This window comes from Portunus trituberculatus, chromosome 44 (assembly GCF_017591435.1).
Source record: "Portunus trituberculatus isolate SZX2019 chromosome 44, ASM1759143v1, whole genome shotgun sequence".
Lineage (NCBI taxonomy): Eukaryota > Metazoa > Arthropoda > Malacostraca > Decapoda > Portunidae > Portunus > Portunus trituberculatus.
This window is the reverse complement of record NC_059298.1, coordinates 6131737-6145553: the sequence shown is the minus strand read 5'-3', so window position 1 is coordinate 6145553 and position 13817 is coordinate 6131737. Positions and strand designations below refer to the sequence as shown.

Genomic DNA, 13817 nt, shown 5'->3' with positions numbered 1-13817 from the left:
CTCACTGTACCCAATAAGCGGTAGTGTACCAGTAGCTGACGCATTACATAAAGACTGCATTCCAGATGGTGGACTCTAATCTTGTATCATGTTGCGGTAACTGAGTACTGCTACTATGACTACCACTACTGAGTGTGTGTGTGTGTGTGTGTGTGTGTGTGTGTGTGTGTGTGTGTGTGTGTGTGTGTGTGTGTGTGTGTGTAATTCACCACGGTCGCCTGCCGGTCACCGAGCCAGCCTTTCCCCTATAGAAAGATTTCAGAGCTCATACTGAACGATCTTCGGGGTAAGACCGAGACCACACCATACATCGGGTCTGCACGGCCACAGCCCCTCGATTACATCACGCACCTACGTGTGTGTGTGTGTGTGTGTGTGTGTGTGTGTGTGTGTGTGTGTGTGTGTGTGTGTGTGTGGAGTTCCCTAACTACACGTTATTCCTGATACTCAGAAGGTAAATGGCAGATTAATAAAACACTCATTTACGAGATTATTATATTTATCTACGTCTTAATATCTTTAAAAACAATAAAACACTCTAAATTAGAACTCACAGTCTCATCAAAGTACTTCCAAATGTCCGAGTATTTTGCCCTGAGACAAGATAGCATGCAGCGAGCAACACTAGTACGCATTCACCAGCTGACCACATGTAGCTACAGTATTTAGCATGGTAACAGGAATAAGATACTTTACCATAAAGAAGAAAAGGACCAAAGAAACATGCAACACTGGTGATGACTTTATAAACAGCTTAGTACATACAAACGCTAGCTATGCCATGAGGCCTTCATCTAAAAGGCAGACATTGCAACCGAAATACACTGAAACAGAGAACAGCATTTTGCTTCCGGTACATACGTTTCCAAGTAAAAGCAAGGTTTAAAGAAGACACAGGTACGCAGGAACACGGTAACACAAAAGGATGTGCTTCCTACTTAACTTAATTTGCTTTGTTGTGTTTGTTTTCCATTGGTTCATGTTTTTGTTATTCTTCTCTCACAAAAAAAATCAATTGCAGGACAGAGAGAGAGAGAGAGAGAGAGAGAGAGAGAGAGAGAGAGAGAGAGAGAGAGAGAGAGAGAGAGAGAGAGAGAGAGTGTGTGTGTGTGTGTGTGTGTGTGTGTGTGTGTGTGTGTGTGTGTGTGTGTGTGTGTGTGTGTGTGTGTGTGTGTTTGATAAGATAAGACAGACTATACGAACAAAAAATAAATTGACTACTTGAGGGCATTCTTGACAAGCAGAATGTGGTTCACAGAAAGCAACGTGCCATAGGCTGAAAGTTCATCCGGACCGCTAATGTCACGAGGTTGTCAGGAAGTCGTGTGTGTAAGACAATACTGTACTTGTCGGAATGGGGGGTTGTGTATTGGACGATAGAATATTTTTGGTGATGTTTTCCTTTTTTTGGGGGAAGGGGTTACAATTGTTTTTGAAAATTATGATTGATATTCTTGTACACTGTGGTCAATAAACTATCTATCTATCTAACTTTCTATCTGTGTGTGTGTGTGTGTGTGTGTGTGTGTGTGTGTGTGTGTGTGTGTGTGTGTGTGTGTTTGCTTACTAGTTAAAAGCAGTTGCTTGCGCGCGTCCACACACACACACACACACACACACACACACACACACACACACACACACACACACTGCGTAGTGTAGTGGTTAGCACGCACGACTCACAATCGAGAGGGCCGGGTTCGAGTCCCGGAATGCGGCGAGGCAAATGGGCAAGCCTCTTAACGTGTAACCCCTGTTCATCTAGCAGTAAATAAGTACAGGATGTAACTCGAGGAGATGTGGCCTCATTTTCCCGGTGTGTGTTGTGTGTGATGTGGTTTCAGTCATACCCAAAGATCGGTCTATGAGGTCTGAGCTCGCTCCGTGATGGGAAAGACTGGCTGGGTGACCAGCAGGCGACCGAGGTGAATTACACACACACACACACACACACACACACACACACACACACACACACACACACACACAAAATCAACACAGGCCATTAGACTTTAATAAGTGAATCTATGATGTTAAAAATGTTCTGTTTGAGCTTTCTTAAAAGAAAGTCTTTACAACACTGGTAACTAATGGACCGGATGAGCACACTTGAATTACGTTGCCCATGACAACTGTGTCGGTGATAGCAACTAGTTGGTCTTTGGACGTCGGTGTGGAAGGACGATTTATTGTGCCTTACTTTAAAGTACATTTCTGTTAATGGTTAAAGACGGTATCAGTTTTAACAAAAGGTGTATATAATGTACTACAAAATGTAAGAAAAAGTGTGTGAATTTTCAAGTAAACGAAACAATAATTAATGTAGTGCACGATTACTACCTCAAGAAAGTGGTCTGACCACTATGCACCCCGTTATCATCTCCCTAGAGTTGCAGCAACTGAGGTCTGCCGTGTTTGGAAGTTATCAAGAGAGACGACATGATAATAAACCCCCATCTCCAATAGAATTCGAATGTGTAATCTACAGACACAACAACAGAAGACCCTCTAAAGGAGCCATACACAGAAAGACACAAATTGATGAACGTATTTGCTTAGTCAACGAGGATTATCATTTTTCGTTTGACTTTGATGAACTGACAAATTTCGATGACGATGATGAAAAGAAGTTGCGTGATAGTTACAGCAGCGGATTCTATGAAGGCAGCGACTGGAGCTGTAGCTGGAGTAACCGAAGCAACAAGAACAGTTTTAGTTTGGAGTTTCAGGTATTATACATTTCAAATACTTTAATGTGTATTTTCCTCACTGCATTCTTTTTTAATGTCTCCTTTCCACCATACTGGCTCGTGTGTCCCAACTTGACCGCATCTTTATCAGGGAAATATCATGACGTTATATATGAATAATAAGTTCCTCAACACAACACGAAAAAAGATGCACCATCGAGAGAATAGGCAATTTTGCACATCGGATAACCATGACTTTCCACTGTTTTTCATTTAATGGCATAACTTGAAATTCAGAAAAAAATAAAATTCCCAAAATGTGATTCTTTAAACGGTAGTCATATCAAAGTTCAATTTATCTTAAAAATAATGAAATGCAATAAGATAAATTCATTACAATAATCCCTTTAAAAGAATCCATGGAGTTGCAGCAGCGTCATACAAGAGTGACAGTAATTCACAGTAGATATGATTTTACTTAGCCACTCTTTACGATTTATTCTGACAAGAATATAAGAACATAAGAGAATCTGCGAGAAGCCATCAAACCTACACATGGCAGTCCCTGTTTCTGACACATACCAACATGTTTTTGTTATCACACCCATCCATTATTTTTTTTCTAGTATTACTTTAAGATTTTCTAATGACTTAGTAATAATAACCTAATTACTGACTCCATTTAATTCTTCTATCTCTTTTTCTTTCCATCTAACGTTTCAAGACGAGGACAAAAAAAATTCCTTCATTACTGACTTTAACATCACCACAGTGCCATTAGTGTACTAACCAAAGAGCCACCGCTAGCAGTAGTAGTGGTACTGTATGATGATGGTAGAGGTGCATAGTGGTGATAAGGATGATGATTAAGCTACTGAAAATAGCAATGCCAATATGGCGGTGATAGTAAAGGTAATATGATGATTATGATGGAGGTAGTGATAGTAGTATACTATACTACTATCACTACTACTATACTAGTGGTAGTAGTACAGTATACGATAGTAGGTGTTACGATGGAGGTAGTGGTAGTAGTATAGTATACGATAGTATGCGTTACGGTGAGGCCTTTCGTGAATAGTAGTGATTGTAGCGATACTTGCTTTAGTGTTATTAAATTTAGCAAATTCCTGCTTGTCTATCATGGCAATTCATATTCTGTTGACATTACATGGCATTTGACATCATATACTAAGTATAAGGGAATGTTGAAGCATATTAGTACTTCCCAACATACCGATGACCACAGAAGCCAACCGTAATAGTAACTAATATCTATTTACAAACATACATACACTCGAACATTATATATATATATATATATATATATATATATATATATATATATATATATATATATATATATATATATATATATATATATATATATATATATATATATATATATATATATATATATATATATATATATATATATATATATATATATATATATATATATATATATATATATATACACGTGTGTGTGTGTGTGTGTGTGTGTGTGTGTGTGTGTGTGTGTGTGTGTGGGTGAGTCGGTGGCTAAGTGGATGGGTGGGTACCTCTTATAGAATACTGTACCAACACAACAAAAAGAAAAGCTACCTAATTTGCCTATGCAGCCACACACACACACACACACACACACACACACACACACACACACACACACACACACACACACACTTATACGCGTGCGTGCGTGCAGACTAGCATCTTACAACCAGTTTGAGCTTCTCCATCCTCGTCCAGCAGAGAGGCAAGAGTGCGTCTGTCCTTCACGCTTGAGGAATTGGGAGGGGATGCTGAAGGATGGTGATGGAATCAAGAGTGTTAGACAATATACTGTGTTATTTATTTATTTATTTATTTATTTTTTTTTTTTTTTTTGCGTGTGTCAAATGTAATAGTTACAGTTGATGTTAAAATGGTCGTGCATGCAAATAACGGCATTCCAGCAATGACTCTACAACACCCGAAAAGCTGCAAGCCAAGTAGTATATGAAAGATAAACGTATCGCGGATTTCCCCTGGCGGTTGTCGTTAATGTCAGTTTCTTAAAAAAAAAAAAAAAAAGGAGGTATAGGACAAAGGTTCTTGGAACATCTAGAGAGCTAGACGATGAGATGTGTCCAACTTCAATAATAATTGTGTACTGGTCTATAAAGAAAGTTGGGTTTTTATGGAGAGGTTGGTCTAAATTGATCGATATGGTCTTATGTGTGCGACTGATCGAGTAATTTCAATCATTTAAGGAAAAAGCCAGCGGTGATGTCGATAACATGAAGTAACTAAGATGGATTATTTATTCAATATGACAAAAAAAAACTCTGTTGTTTGTTGCTTTCATAAGGGTTTTAAAAATCAAACATATGGCTCTACTGAATATGACGCGCTGATGTACAACGTAACACCGGTAGTAGGAGCATTCACACAAACAAAGAATTGGCCGCTGAACCGAACATTAGACAAACCCTTCTCTTCCTGCTGCTTGTGTTTTATCACTCTTGTTGATTAATTCATTTGTAATACTAATCTTGAAGGTTCACTGGCTACTCAAATTTAAGTGCATTTATGTTAATTAAAAAATACATATATAAAAAGAAAAGTTGAAACTATTGCGTCAGTTTTGTGGGTTTTTTTTTTTTCTTTCTTTTCTATGTAAGATGGTCACCGTCAAAGAGGCAACAAAAGTACAGAAAAAAAAAATAACACTAAGGGACAAGTCTTCAGAAAGAGATCATAAACGATCACTAATTGATGAATTACTGTCTTGAAACATCTCCTATTGAAAGAATTCTGATTATAAAAAGGAGGAAATTTTGAAACAGGCAGGAAGTTCGAAAGTTTACTTGAAAAAGAATGAATGATAATAACATAAATTGACTATTATATAAATAATGATTAATTTCATATAAATAAAAGTTTTTCATTACATAGATAATGGCAACATTTTACTCATATATCATTAATGGTAAGGATGGAAAGGCACAGTTTTCAAATGGAAGAGGTTGTAGCGGGCAACAGGGCACATAAGCTTAAGGTCACCGTTTAAGTGAGACGGTTTCCTCGGCTAAGATACTGATGTGAAGGAGAATGAAAGGAATGTGGATTGGAATGTGGCTTTCTCTCTCTCTCTCTCTCTCTCTCTCTCTCTCTCTCTCTCTCTCTCTCTCTCTCTCTCTCTCTCTCTCTCTCTCTCTCTCTCTCTCTCTCTCTCTCATATTTTCCGTATCTCAGAAGTTCGATATGTGAAACTATATAAAGCTGTTGGCAAATTACTTGCATTCTTTACATAAAACAGACAGGTAATTTCACACCTCCACCTGTGTTCTCGATCTAACACATTTTCTCCCTTACAGACAGAGGAGCTCCTGACTGACGTGCTCTATTCTGTGCACTCTCTCATGGGCGGCACTACGGCGGGAGTATGGAAGGTAGGCGGGGAAAGTGACCTCGGCGGACCGTCCACTCGAGCCGAGGTGCAAATGGAGCAGATCATACGAGTGCTGCAGGCAGCCTTCCAGATCAACCAAGAGACGTTAGACCGCCTACGAGCTGACATCAAGAACAAGCCGGTGAGTAGAAGTTTCGAGACATGGACACACTTCAGTGATTTTGAGTTTATAAAGTATCTTAAGGCTATATTTCCTAGCTATCCTCTGTGCATTCACCTACGCACATGTGCATTTATCTCAAAAACATATATCATTCCTCCTGTGTTATGATTGCTGCCTCCATGGATTCCTCGTGTGTAATTCCCCTTTCGTTCTTCCGCCAGCCGCCCGAAGTCAACCTTCAGCTGAGCATTAAAGAAGCCAGCGATCTCAGACCAAAGACCGTCAAAGGTGAGTAGTACTGATGTTCTCTCTCCGACTGGCTGAGCTGCTCACGTTCCTTAACCACAAATATTTCTTTACACAACATCACATAATGTTATTGAACACATTCTTTCCTAGTTTCCTCCTGTTGTAGTTGCCGAAGCACATCTCTGTGCTAATCATAAAGAGGATTTCCCTTATGTCAAAACCTTTCATTCGTATTCAATTATAATAACTATTTTGTATTTTCTTTTAGGGACAACCAATCCATACGTGATAGTGTCTGTGGGCAGCAGCAGCAACGCCTCTCACAGGACCAGGCTGGAGAAGGACACGCTCAGACCAAAATGGAACCAAGAGTTTACCTTGTGAGTTTCGTATAATTTTCTAGCATCTTGTGCCTTGCCTTGGTGCCTTGTTGCCATATACATCATCGTTGAAACTGTATGCCATGATGTCTCGTTTCTATTCTACAGGCCGATCGGTAATCTTCAAAAGGAGGTTATACAGCTTGAGGTATGGTAAGTATCCCTCATTTTTTTTTTATAGAATTAACTGAAAATAACAATAAACTACTTTTAAAACAGAATAGTGTTAAGAAATGTCTTAATGGTCAAGTTGTGACTAAACTTCTTGCTCCAGGCATGAGCACGACCCCGTCAAGATGAAGCAGGCTCTGACAGCAGTGAGGGACATCAAGGGCATGAGTCGCCTCGTGAGGGGCACCACGGCCCAGGTACAGCACCAGACCTCCCACCTGCTCGGCCAAATCACTGTCAGTGTCAAGGTGAGAGACATTTAACTAAGTCGTGTATAGTGTGTGTGTGTGTGTGTGTGTGTGTGTGTGTGTGTGTGTGTGTGTGTGTGTGTGTGTGTGTGTGTGTGTGTATTATGGTCATAATCTAATGTGAATGAATCCCTCATCATCAGGACCTAATCGAGCGAGGGGCAGATGGTTGGTTCATGCTGGAGAAAAATGAAGAACGCTCCAAGGAACGTGGGAAAATCCACCTGGCAGGCACCGTGACCTCAAAGGCTCAGCTGGAGAACAAGAGCAGACAATCATACGACGCTCTCCTGGCCCGCCTCATCCACCATCAGCTGACCTCAACCAATAACAATAATGAGGTGAGTTCGTGCCGCTTTTGCCTTACAAGTTCACTGCTTCGTGTTACACTCAGTGAGGCATTTTGTGTTATGTCATGTTTGTGCAGCCTGTCAATATGATCGATACTAGAAAACGCTAAAATAAATCATAATAGTCAATGTGTTGCACAAAACCAAATGTAGCATTACGAATCTATCCAACTGATGCAGTTTTACAGCCTCCTTTTATCCAAACCTGCGCACCGCCAATTTTGTTTCGAATCTGATTAATTTTTGTTCTCTGCGACAAGAACGTAAAGTAAACTATTGTAAACTGCCTCGGCATCAAACACATGATCTATGACCATTTCTACCAGTGATTACTTTATTAAATTATTTCTCATAAATAAATGCCTCAAAAGCATTTAACAACCACCTTCGTCATAATTTACATGCTTTTCTTCCAAGCAGCAGAGCGAATGGTCGCGGCCCTGGGATGGCCATCTCAGTGGACCCGGAGCAGCTTCATTGGCACAGTATGCTATCATGCTGGACCTCAGCGACGCCGCCCTCCACCTAGCATGGTGGAAAGTGTGTAGTCGCATTCCTACAGCGGACGCCGTCTGGGTCCTCTCTCGGCTTCAAGAAGTCCAGGCTGCGATATCCAAGAATTTGTACCAGGACGAAGAGCTTCTTGAGCTGCGATCTTCGTTCTGCAGCTTCATACGGGACCACACGGAGCGTCTTAAAAACCTACACAAAACCTTCCCACCTTCGTCAGGCATTATTGCCAGACGTCAGCTTACTTTCACGCTGAAGTAAGTTTACCTGAATGGAAAAGCAAATTTACCCAAAATTGTATTTCCGTAATAAAAAATTAATGTCAGTCATGATACACTAAAAGGCAAATAATATACAATATAATTGTGTTTTACTTACTGAACGTTTGGTTTTAAAGGGCACTGCAGTGCATGCAGAATCACGCAGGCACCAGGGCCCTGCTGGACCTAGAAGGTCTTCCACCCTTACACGAGATGGTCACTTCAAGCCTTGCCACGCACGCCAAGAATTGGTAAGTGACCATCTTTCCTAAGTGTTGAACATCATTTAAAGACAATGTGAGAAAGGAATGGGAGTGATGAATTTAGCATAAGCTGTAAGTAAATTTTGCGCATGCTTTTGGAATAAAGATGGAGATTTGTGATTCCATATGATTAATTGATTGTTATGTCGATTTCATGAAAACACTGGGCGAATATTATTTCCCTGATAATGATTTACTGTGACAAGCTTTAGTCAGAATTCTCGTTTATATGTGCAAAGAGTGCCAGTAATTTAAAAGAAAATGCGTATAACATTCAAGAGCTGCTACTAAGTTGGAACAGTTACATAATACCATAGTTAGATGAAAGAAACTCAACACACGGGGTCTGACAGGTGGACGACGGTGATTGAGGAGCTGCGTGGGGTGCGGACCACTGATGAGCAGATCTCCCACGTGATCAACATCGTGAAGGAATCCTACAGCTTTCTATCCATCGCGGCCAATGCTTATGACTCAGTCTTTGTTAAGTATGTACAAACATTCTTTAATGTAATGTAATAGAATGAATGATCGCCCATTGGTCATATTTTCGTTTTCAGTAACTTTACACCGACACATCATAAGATTAAGATGAATAAGACTGTTAAAGGAATTAATTATTCATCATGCAAATTTTATATTAATTACTCATGATCATACGCAGGGAAATGAACATCACTTACATGCAGACAACGTATTTGATGGTGAGCAAGAAGGTGAATCCGTGTGTCCGGCCCCTGGTCATGAATATATACAACCGCCTCCCGTCTCTCGACACCCAAGAGGAGGAAGAGATAGAGTGCGAGTACCGCCTAGAAGTGGGCACCTCACTCTGGGAACTGTACATGAACCTCGGCCGTCTCCACCAGTAAGTAGCTGATGGCTTGAAACCCTAGCCTCGTATGAAAATGTTAATTGTCTATAATGTTCATAATGATTAGTGTGTGTGTGTGTGTGTGTGTGTGTGTGTGTGTGTGTGTGTGTGTGTGTGTGTGTGTGTGTGTGTGTGTGTGTGTGTGTGTGTGTGTGTGTGTGTGTGTGTTGCAGCAAAACCAGAACCTTAATCACTGCTAAAAAAAAAAAAAAAAAAAAAGAAAGTTAACACTCTTGTCTTTCACCAGGTTGAGCGAGCGTCTGCCAGAAGAGGCGCGAACCGAGTCTGGCGTACGGGAATACCACCGTTGGTTCTCTAAAGGCGTCTTGAGGTGGCTGGAGTTGGCTATGTGCCGCGCTCGGAGCATGATCAAGAGAGCTGTGGAGCTGGACATGCTGGAACCCCAAGACAATTACTGTAAATTCAGTTCCTCAGCCTCAGACACACTTGGTATTTTCAATGATGTAAGTGTATATCTCTTTCTGTTTATTCTTTTTTCATCTCTTCAATCGACAATATTAATCAAATTATCTCCACAATTTTCTCAATGTATTTTCTATTAGTAAATACACTGAAAACAGACAGGCTAAAAAAGATACGTATATCGAACAAAATAAACACCCATATACATGCATATAGGGGGAAGAAATACTATAATTTTGCTTTAATCTTTATCTCGGTTTGATATGAATAAATGAGAACGGTGCATTATTATGTTTGAAAGGTCAAGATCTGGTGGCAGAAGCTGGCCTGGCCTGATCTGGAGAACGGTGCAGTTCTGCTAACCAAGATCCTGGATAACATTTGCTCCTGTGTGCTCTCTTACTCTAATCTCATCAGAGAGAAGGTGGAGAGCATCTTTCACCAATATGAAAACTCTACACGCGTCTTCATCACAGAACAAGTAAGTATACTTATTCTCAGAAGTAGAGCATTACTTGATACTTACATACACCATTGCTGTCTCATTCTATAACATTCAGTTTGTCTCGTTTTCCTTTTTTAAAATCAGCCAATGACTTCCTTTTTGCTACTCAGATCTGTGTTGGCCTCAACAACATTGAGCGAGTCAGAACAGAGATGGTCAAGCTGCCCGCTCAGTTTGGCTTCAATGAACTTCTACAGAAGATTAGAGAATCAGACAGTGGAGGGGAATCTGCTGCCGCCCAGTTGGATGCCACAGTGGACAGACTTATTGTCAATGCTGCTGAGAATACAGAGGCAAAAGTCAACGAGTTCATCGATACTATGCTAGACAAGGTGAGCCGAATGACCACTCTTGCTACAGAGACACCTCACTCACTCAGATGCACTCTTACTTGTGAGTTGGGTGAAATGAAAGTTTTTTAAAAAGCAATTTCTACTAATTCAAGGTTATATGATTAAATGCAAGGTAAAATTGAGTGTCTATAAAAAGGGTAAGATTGGGTCTAGATGTGCGTCAACTCTCCCATCTTAGTAAACCATATTATCGATATATGAAAGTTATATGAAGTAAGTACATATTACCCCATAGAAGTAAGCAAGTCAGGACAAGTAGTCCCATTTTTCACTGATCTTAGATGAAATCATGGTAACCTGTAAGATCCTTCTACTTGTCACTTACTCAGTCCTCACATGCACATGAATCTCCTGCAGATGCACCCAACGCTGGAGCGAGCAGTGAACGAGGCGTGTGAAGAGCAAAGCACAGTTCTGTCCCAAGTACTGGACCCTTCTCTGGAACTCACAATGAATCAGCTCAACAATTCTAATTTCAAGCGGTTCCTGTGGCGTGTGTGGGAAGTGGTAGTGGACATCTTCACCGCAACAGTCATGAGAAACTCCGAGGTGGGCATTTGATAATTTCTAACTCAATGATATCTCCATAAGATTCGTATTCTGCTCAAACGCATCTACATGTCGTACAATTCGTCGTACTGACAGCCAAACTATTACCCCAATATGATATTCTACATGTTTAATAAGATCAAGTATTACGATAGTCACAAGTCTCTTTTATCCAAATAAAAGCAATATAAGCATCTTGTATGTCAGGAAACTAACTGAATACTTATCGAATGAAGAAATACTAAAGACGGAAAGGATATCGGTAAAGGTAAAAATCATAGAAGCTTCTATCGTAATGGTGGTAATTTTCCCAATAGCGGAGGAAGGCCAACTACTTCGGAGGTGTGCACACCATCCTGGAGGAAACACTGAGCTTCTTTTCTCCTCCTGATGGCAAAGGCCTCGATGAGACAACTGCCAAGACACCAGGTACGTGTTCACCGCCAGACTGTTGCTGTATCTTTTAAATTACACCCAACGTTCTGTAAACTATAAACCTCAGAGCAGAATAAAAAGGCTCATAGTGTGACCAAAACACACAAACACACACACACACACACACACACACACACACACACACACACACACACACACACACAAACACACACACTTCACTTCACTTCATTTCACTTCAAATCATTTCACTTCGCTTCACTTCACTTCACTTCGCTTCACTTCACTTTATTTTTCCTCTATCTGATTATTTTAGATCAGGAGTTCTCAATCATTTTCTCGTTAAGAACCCTCTGAGTTGTAAGATCATTTACCCGAACCTTCAGTGATCTAACATCGAACAGAATGTTAATTTAGTGACTGACACTAATTCAGTATGCAATGGTATTGCAAGGGATATCATTAGATCAGCCATCTAAGTACACCTGAGAGTTCCCGAACCCCCTGATTGAGAACTTCATGTTTTAAGTATATAGAGCACTCGAAAAATAATCAATACATGGATAGTTTTGTATGACTGACTTGTTACCTCTTAGCTTACACTTCGCTGATGGAGCTGTTGGAAAGCCTCAGGATGTCGTCAGAGTCCCTCATCGCCCAGTATTATCAGGAGCGCTATGAAGAGCAAATGGAAGAAATTCTGCCATGCAAGGCCCGACTTTACGTTAAAGTAAGACCACACACAGTATTCATGACTCACAGTCTAGCCAAGCGGCAAAAGCGTGGCTGACAGCGGTTTTTGTTTTTCACTTTACAAATAGAGGCAATATGAAAACTAGCCTGCAATTAATCTAGAACTACACACAAGTGAATGTTTTATAAAATAAAGATTCTAACGAATACCATAAATAAACGGTACAGCCCCATTCAACATTTAGATATTAAAATTGTCAAAGTACTAAAATCAGGAAGAAAATTCCTCAGTGCCTTTCATAATTGCATTCCCTTTTATCTCCTTAGATCCTGTTCACCAAACCCGGGAAACTAATTGTGGAGGTGATCATGGCGAAGGACATGGTGGTGGAGGGAGACACTTGCAGCATCACTTCTCGTGGTGGAGGCCTCGGCCTGCAAACTTCCCACCAGCCTGTCGACTCATATGTGAAAGTGCAGCTGGTGCCACAGGAATGGTTCCCTGCCACCGCCATCCGCAAGACAAAGACGCAGCGCAAACAGGACCCCGCAGTCTACGAAGAAACTTTTGAATAGTAAGCTGTGGGCAGTTACAAGTCATTAATGATGCCATGCATTGTGGACATAATTCATTATCTCAAACATTACCAATAACACTCCAAACAGCCATTTAGGAAAAATAAATCATATATTTATGATATTTTCACTGCAGCATGTTGAAGAAATATTCAGAAAGGTGTGGTCTATCACTGATGTTGCAAGTGAAACAGATGTAGTAAATTCAGTTTTATAAAGTATAGAGATCACTAATGAAAATTACGTCAGAAACTAGTGTCTGCCCTAAAAGCGGAAGTCAAGTCTCTTGTACTTATTCATCACATACGCCATACACTAGCCAGTGGGACAGACTAACACAGTTCTCTCATCCACAGTGAAATGAGCAAGACTGACGACGGGGTGCGAGCAGGTTTCCTCCTCCTTACTCTGAAAGACTATAACCTGGGCTTCTCCAACACGTTCATCGGGGAGGCTGTGATACCCCTCTCCTCGCTACCCTGTGTCGACTCCTCCCAAGTGCACACAGTCGCCAACAGCTGCCTTACCATGACCACCCCAGGCCTCGATATCGGTAAGTAGTAGGAATCAATCATAACTTACTTGAATTCCATCACAGAAGTGCAAAAACTGTAACCTTATCAATTTCGCTACAAATATTTTGTTCAGCTGTAACTGCACATACATATTTTGTGTTTTCTTTTTACCTTAAACTTTTTAACATAATTCCAGGTTACAAGTCCCTTCGAGCACTACAGTTCAGAACCGGGGACAAGGTGGCTTCCGCATTC

At 40.6% G+C, this 13817-nt stretch overlaps 1 protein-coding gene across 1 annotated transcript in view; it reads left to right on the top strand.

The window, feature by feature from the left end:
• The window catches only part of LOC123519095, a 76474-nt gene that overhangs the window by 61943 nt on the left and 714 nt on the right, over nt 1–13817 (top strand). The window contains 19 exon segments of the mRNA XM_045280305.1: nt 6053–6268; nt 6472–6538; nt 6768–6879; nt 6988–7032; nt 7154–7298; nt 7442–7639; nt 8069–8415; nt 8556–8669; nt 9035–9169; nt 9346–9549; nt 9803–10019; nt 10280–10459; nt 10594–10815; nt 11194–11385; nt 11703–11814; nt 12375–12508; nt 12799–13046; nt 13404–13600; nt 13759–13815. Coding sequence (XP_045136240.1) covers nt 6053–6268; nt 6472–6538; nt 6768–6879; nt 6988–7032; nt 7154–7298; nt 7442–7639; nt 8069–8415; nt 8556–8669; nt 9035–9169; nt 9346–9549; nt 9803–10019; nt 10280–10459; nt 10594–10815; nt 11194–11385; nt 11703–11814; nt 12375–12508; nt 12799–13046; nt 13404–13600; nt 13759–13815 — 3142 coding nt within the window.